This window comes from Antedon bifida, chromosome 4 (genome assembly GCF_963402885.1).
Source record: "Antedon bifida chromosome 4, ecAntBifi1.1, whole genome shotgun sequence".
Lineage (NCBI taxonomy): Eukaryota > Metazoa > Echinodermata > Crinoidea > Comatulida > Antedonidae > Antedon > Antedon bifida.
The window spans coordinates 31,875,095-31,883,231 of record NC_136229.1 but is presented as its reverse complement, the minus strand read 5'-3'; the positions used below and the strand labels follow the sequence as shown (position 1 = coordinate 31,883,231).

At 34.0% G+C, this 8,137-nt stretch overlaps 1 protein-coding gene across 1 annotated transcript; it reads right to left on the bottom strand.

The window, feature by feature from the left end:
• Positions 1 to 377: 377 nt before the first annotated feature.
• LOC144840880 (clusterin-associated protein 1-like) lies at positions 378 to 6,094 on the bottom strand. Its single transcript, XM_078696955.1, has 11 exons — positions 5,966 to 6,094; positions 5,289 to 5,485; positions 4,689 to 4,871; positions 4,070 to 4,165; positions 3,883 to 3,966; positions 3,611 to 3,744; positions 3,214 to 3,271; positions 2,949 to 3,032; positions 2,143 to 2,344; positions 1,810 to 1,865; positions 378 to 1,477 (listed from the first exon to the last, which is right to left on the bottom strand). Exons 1-11 carry the CDS (start codon positions 5,985 to 5,987, stop codon positions 1,313 to 1,315), a joined length of 1,281 nt encoding a protein of 426 aa, XP_078553081.1. The 5' UTR covers positions 5,988 to 6,094; the 3' UTR covers positions 378 to 1,312.
• Positions 6,095 to 8,137: the final 2,043 nt, after the last annotated feature.

Here is an 8,137-nt window from a genome sequence, read left to right as displayed (position 1 = left end):
TGAGATGAAAAAGTCCATATTCTAAAATAACCAAAAGCAAATTGAAGACGATTAAGGAACCATTTTCACTGCTTCGTGCTATAGCAGCACTTTGAAGCTGCCAAATGAGAGCTGACCAGAGCTTGAGTAAAAATGGCGTCTGACTTTAGTATAATGGTGGTTAAACATGTTATGTTATAATAATGATAACAATGGTTGGTTAATGACATTAATGACAATGGATTCATAATTATTTTCTACAGTAACAACCGTCTCCAAGCACATACAGTACAACAACTCCCCCAGTGTCCATTTCTGGACTAAATATTGATCATTTATCGATCCATGACCACAGATTGAACAGATAGACGTTTAGTAAAAAAACACAAAACAAATAATAAATTCACAATTTTATTATTTGACAGTATATACATGGATGGAATGAATATAATTCAAGGTATAAATTAGACTATTAGTATATTGTTAAGCGTGATTCCCACTAGAGACGCAACGCAAGCAAGTTGACCAATCACAAGCGACAGTTCGAATGATCCATCACTTGTGATTGGTCAAATCCCTTACGTTGTAATTACGTCCTTGTGTTGCATCTCTAGTGGGAATATTATAAACAATGATGTTAATAATAGTTGATGTATTCTATCTAGTCTGTCAGCGATTATTACAAACTGATGTGGAGATTTAAGCAGACGTGGTGGAATGGAATTGCAAATCAGCTGGCAATTTCACACATTGATTCAATACATATTTAAGAACCGTTATAATAGTCATAGGGATGACACAGATGATAAATTAGCAGATTGTAACAACTTGCAAGATATCTGTCATAAGCCTGACAAAATAAAACTATATATTGGCACATGTTACTTTAACACACTCATATGTATTTGTAACTTGCATTCCGCGATTGTCTACCGACATCAATAAATAGGCATGGTGATGTACCCTCTTCATATACCAGCATATAACAGTACAGTAGGCTAAAATGTGGCAATACAAGGACACTGCGTAGTGTATTACAAATTTAACTACTGTCTTGCAGAAGATACTATTAAAGACAAACCAATATTCAACATAGGTACTTCTAAAAAATCATTGAAATATTGTCCACAGCTAAAAATGAGGTGAGTAGGAATTAGGGATAACAGTATCACAAGTATTAACTAATCTCTGATAAGCTTATGGGATTAGCAACACTAATCCTAGAGCGAGTGCTCAGAAAATATATTATAATTTGTAAGATAAATAAATTATACTGAATAATTTCATATAGAAATGTAAGAATAACCTGTTTTAGAATGATGATTAAGACACTTTAGAAATCGTTGTCGCTGTCTTCATCTTTACGTGCTCGTCTGCCGCCTCTGGGAGCAGTTTCAACCTCCAGTTCATCACTGTCATCATCATCATCATCCAGAAGATCGTCATCATCAACATCTATACTGTCATCCGTTACAGACTCAGATCCACTCTCATCATCCTGTTGATAGTGGAAACAAATTAAAACATTATTGTAAAAGAAAATAGATAGGTAGTATAATACAATAATTGTCCAGTGTATCTTGATTCTGGTCAAAATGGAAAAATAATTTAATAGCTACTTTGCCCGAGGCACAAATGACAGTTGTGTTTGACACAAAATATAAATATACTTTAAAATGGAAGAAGCATCTTGTAATACTAAGAGAATCTTAGCCGGACCTAAATGATTTAACCTTTGAACCTTGTAAGGCCTATCATTCTCTCAACACACCATTCCTTTACTTGTCATTTACATACTACAAACCCTTTTTTGTGATAACTACAACTTACATCTTCACTCAGTTCTCCTCCCATGGTACCAAATACCTTGCCATTTCGGGCTGGTTCTGTTAAAAATATGAAAAATATTCATATTGAATATTTGCAAATTTGCATTTGGCAATGTTAAGGCCAACTAAGACTGCGAGGCCCAACGAGTCGTCTCGTCGTGAGAAAATGAAACATGATTTATGTTCTCCAGACGACCTAAAAGCTATGCTTGACTATTTCAAGGCGACTCGTCGATGTTTCGTTGGGCCTTGTCGTACGACGCAGTCTGAGTTGCCGATCCATGATAAGCAAATACATGATTGTGATCAAATACAGATAAGTTTCTGTGCTTACCTTGTCTCTTCATGTTCCTTGGTGGTGGTTGCTGATCATCATCATCATCATCTGTAACTGAGCTCCCCTCGTCCTCGTCGTCATCATCATCCTCATCTAATCCTGGTATGCCTTCTTCATCAAAGATCTCTCCTCCTGTGATACCATTCACATTTTCATCCTTTATGCGTTCTTGCATCTGAGATAAGACATTGGCAGCATCCTGAAAGTCATCATAACATTTGAATAAGACTAGTATAACACCAGTATAATACTACACAACACTTGAATAACACTAAATCTACACAACACTAGAACAATAATGTGCAACATTAGAATAACACTACACAACACTTGAATAACACCAGTATAACACTACACAACAGAAAAATAACACTAACACTACACAAAAAAGAATAACACTATGTAACACTAGAATAACACCAGTGTAACACTACACAACACTAAGGTGTAGTGTTACCATTCTCATTTTTAAATTATAGACTGTACATCATACTACATCATTTACTAGTATTTGTGATGCAAATCTGAAACTGATGAGCTCAGAAAAGTTAAAAAGCCCTCATGCAAATCAATAATTGTAAGATTTGCTCTGCTAGAAAACAAGCCTAAAGCCTGGTTCCCATTGGGACACAAGTAAATAAGTGCAACATATAGTAAACACATCACCCTAGACAGTGTGGATAATCCATTGCTTGTGATTGGTTAGATTACATGTAGGTCCTAGTGATCAAGCTTTGTGTAACAATACATATGGAGAGATAAGGAGAGAGATGTTATTAAAATGTTAATTTCTAACTATATACCTCAAACTCATCTTGGTCGGCACGTTGCTGTTCCTCCAAGCAGTGTTCCATGTACGCCATATTGCGGAATTTTTCAATAAATACCTGTTAAAAAAATTTTGAAATATTTCATCATCATAATCATTCTCACAATCTTTATCATAATCATTCGCTTATCATCATCATACAATATTTATAATTTATCATTTCAATCTGTGATTTAGAAGCCTTTATGACACAGTGTCCTGAGAACTAATTGAGTAACTACAATAATAAAAAATCTTACTTCATAATTTTTCTCCAGATCCAACTCTAATCGCTCAAATTCATCCATGTAAGCTGGCCTAGCGTTTTGACAAAACAATCAAATATTAGTCATTTAAGATGCCAGTGTCTATCTCAATGAACATGTTTAATATTCTAAAGCTATTCTATCAAACTAGTTTGATGTGACCAAATATGATGATATGCCCAACTGGTAGTGATATGACATCATCATGTCCATATATGGGCACATCACATTTTTTTGTCACATAAAGTTTGATGGTGTAGACAGAGCTTAACGAAAAGACTCTAATGCATTCTCTGTCGTTTTGGTCTTTAGTGTTGGTCACAAGTCAAATGTAAAGAAAAAAGAACTACATCATTTATTCGTTTCCACAGCATTGAAAAAATGTAATCACCTGACTTGTTGTAATGTTCGTAAACGTTTATTATTTCGTTCAAGTTCAGTCTTCTTTTTATCAATTTTTACTTCTAAATTCGCTTCATCCGCAGCTACATTTTCAAGCTGTTTTTGAGTCTTTTTAATTTGTTGCTGAAACAAATGATATTCAAGCAGATTACTATTAAGAAGAATTAGATTGTCAATTTTTATTTATTTATCCATCAATATTTATAAATGTTGCTGCTGGTTGTAAGACTGTATGGGGATGGATTAAGCAATATAGATTACCTCAACAGCTTTAATTGATCCTTTTAACCCCTTCTCAATCTCATTAATCTCAAGAGGCCTGTTAATGGCTGTAGTACGCATTTCCTGCAAATGAATTAATGAAATAAAAAAATAAATATTATTGATAATATAATAACTTGTAAATGTTGCATTTTTAAGTCTATTAACATATCAACTTTTAACTTACCCTTAATTCAACCTCTTGACCTAAAAGGTCATACAATGCTGCCCCCTTTGAGGTCACCTCTGATGCAAGCTGCCTTGACATCTTTAGGTCAGATATCTAAATTTAAACATTTTAAAATAATTCAATGGACTTGAAATGTACCGGATAGACAAAAGATGAAAGCAGTTGAAGTTATGGCAAGGGTGATGACTAGGATTTGAAGGGTCTTGGAGTCTTTCTATGCCACATTTCTTGTGTCTTTAGGCAAAATACTTTACTCTCATTACCTCGTCCTTTGAATGGGACATAAATATGTTGATCCTGTTTACATACATGACACAAGTGCAAAATAACATTGTTGTTTTTATTATTACCTATGTACCAGTAAATATATAATAGTAATTTAAAATTATTTCTACAATTAAAAAAAAATATCATCTCCTTTTACCATTTATGTAAAATATATTATTTAATGGGTTGCCAACACAAGTGTTGATATAGTTTTGGGTTTTAATGTTCCATGGGTGATGTTGGTCTTATGGTCAGCCATACCAGCATATGTGTTATAAATCTTTATCATGAATTTAAAATGGTGAATGGCACAAAAAGTCTCTGATAATGGATATAACTTTTAACATACCTTTGAAGAGATATCATACGTGAGCATTCCAGGCATGCCATCCTCAACATCCTCTGATTCCTCTTTCTTGTTGATCTTCATGGCATTGTACAAGACAGAGGTGACTTTCAAGAGCTCTTTGACGGCGTATCCATCAGCCTGGTACACTTTTTTTGTATTCAACTTGATATGTGCTTTGGTTGCCTAAATGTCAAAGGATAGATTATTTATACAATACAGTGGATCATTAATGGCAATCGGCTACAAATATTTGTTTGAATTTAAAATGGATGTTCATATATTATGTTTTTATTTCATACGCATTCAACAGAGAGTAACTTGCCAATTACAGGATGGATAAACTATTTTATAGTTTATCGTACTTATAAACTAAGTCTTATTTGAGGCGTAGGGAGTGGAGTTGAAAGAGTTGTGAGTTACAACCCTGGCACTAGGTCAGGATTGAACCCTGAACCTTGGGATTAGAAGGCAAGCATGTTAACCACCAAGCTACAGCTCCACTATGGCGTGACTCTTTCATCCTGATACACATATCTCATATTATATCAAGCAATGATAAAAATAGTTACTGTATATATAGGCCTAGTAGTAAATACTAACCATAAATTGAGCAACTGATTTCACAAATATAACTCTGTCTTGTTCAAGTTCTGTGTCTGTTGGAATTTCAGCATTTGGATCATACCGTTTAACAAGCCAGGTCAAAACTTCTGCTACCAAAGGAAAGTTGGGCATTCGAAAGTTTTCCATTGAGATAAGTCGAGGGTAGCCCAGCGCCCTCATCATCTCAGTAAAATCTGTAAAAATAAATGAGGGCAAACATAACCAAAATCGTTTTATACTTTATATTTATAACATTTAAAATTTTATTCTGTTAAATTAATATTATTAATACAGTATAGGCCTATGCCTATTATTAAATATTATAAATAATAATAAATATTTGTTGGCCTTGCATTATTTATAAATTTACGATATTATTAGTAGTTTAAGGTTATCATGCTTTTTGGTTTATAATAATCAAATACTGGAAATACTACTACTGTACTAGCCTACCTAGCTTAGCAGCTACTGTAGCTAGAGCCTAGCCTAGGCTAGCCTCTATTAGTAGCCTAGTTAGTAGGAAGGAGGGCCTAGCCTACTACTACTTCCTAGGCTAGCCTCCCTAGGCCTTTTATAGCCTAGCTAGGCTAGCTAGCTAGCTAGCTCGGAGAGGTCTGACTAAGAAAATAGCCTAGCCTAAACTAATACATTGTTTTACATAAACAAAAATTTACTTCTCAGATCTCTGTACGACATTTCGGTGAAAACTGAGGCTTTTGTTAGGGGCCTAGGCCTAGTTCAAGATGTTATTATTTTTTCTTCTTAACTTGTGTGTACAGTGCGGGAAGGAATTTGTTATTCTTCGCAACCATAAAGAGCGCCGCCAATCGCTCACAATTATTGGTGGCAGCATACGACGTACCAACGGTGGCGTGCGTAAAAGTTTGCTGAACCACCAATTTTACCGATATACAAACTGTACATAATTATATTTTATTAATATGCCTAACAGTAATAAATATTTCAATACAATTATTATAATCCTGAGTAATGAATAAAGTTTTTATATTATCCAAGAACATAAGCTTTCAGGAACAGTCAATGCAGTAGCCTATGCACCTCTGAAATCAGAAATGCTAAAATCATTTAAAAAAAAAATAAATAAATAGTGACACCGAAAGAAAAATCGCACGCAACTCAACCCTCTATAAATAAGGTTAAATAAAATAAAGAAATTAAACAATTCTCATTATTTGCATTTTATTGAACATTATAAATGAATAATGCATGCCTTTGAATGTTTTTGACAACAATTGCCTATATTAGCTTTTTAATAGTTTTTTAACTCCAATGTAGACATATGTATGTTGGCCTCTAATTTTTTTTTCTTATTATTGGATGGATAATATCAAAATATTGATAAATGTTATGTGTTGTAGGCCTACTAATTAAACGCATGCGTCACAACGCATTTTCATTTTTTTAATGAGTAGTTCAATTATGCCGAATCACGACAACAAAAGGACCTCTCACACCAGGACATGATAGCAATGATGCTTACTTAGTGACGGCCTCTGTTTAAGATATAAAGAATAGTCGACCCTTTGTGATATGTTTTACTCGTCTGCAATTTTCGTTCGTTCTACTGACAATGGTAATCGACGACCGTAAACTCATCTTTCTGCTGTAAAATGGAAAAAAGTAGGAGAACATTTTGAATCGAACAACTATCTGCAAAGTAACCCGGACTCTACTCATAGAAACAGTATAGAAAATACTTTTATATCAGACCGAACATGGGAATAAACACAAAGCTGAATTCAAGAAAGACAGCTCCTTTGTGGCATACGAACACAACTTGTAATGGGAAGACGTTTTGTTGCAAACAAGTTTAATGTTTGTATTATTCTATTTTTTTTATTATGCTGTTTTACAAATTATACTGGAAAGCAATAACAATTATTTACTTACTTACTTTTACTATGGGAAATAAAATGATACACATAAACCGTCTGCACAATGTTTGACTATTGTAAGAAATGACGATAATAATATTTTGACTGTATATACTTTCTAGTCTATAGTATAAGAATTCGTTACTATAGCCATTCGACTCCATTGGATGTTAGCCTAGTTTTGCGAAAGAAAGATTAGGCATACTTTGATGAAATAGTCAAAGATGAATTACAATTTTACTGTGTTTGATGACGAACATTCAACAGGGAATATACTACTAGCTACTGTGTTCATAGCTATCGATATTTTAACAATTGTAGGAAATTCGCTCTTCTTTTTATTTTTGATTAAACTACCACCAGATGGTCGGGATTCGAACCTGCTACTGATGTTACTTGCAGTAACGGATTTAACAAACGGATTACTGATTATGCCACCAACGATTATATCTACATTCATGAACAGATGGGTTTTTGGTAATATGATATGTACATTTCAATGTTCGCTAAACTACTGCTTAATAATTATATCTATGTTGACTCTAGCTATGATTAGCTGCGACCGAATGATTGCAGTTACGCGACCGATGAAGTATCAATTGATTGTAACAAGGCGTAGGATCAAAGTGGCTATATTTATGTCGTGTTTACAAGGGGTTGTTATTGGTGTAGCTCCAGGTTTTAAATCATGGGTTGTATATGACAACTCGGAGAAGGTTTGTGCGATTGATTGGGAAAACAGCGGAATCGAAGGAAAACATTACGTAGCATCGGCATTCATTCTATGTTTTCTATTACCAGGTGGTTTAATGTTAATTAATTTTATAAGAATTGTTCAGGATTTAAAATCAACTACTTGTAAATTATCATCAACAATGCGCTTACAAGAAACCAAAACGATACGCAGTTTAGGATTAGTGGTTGCTCTCTTCTTCATCTGTCTTGGACCAT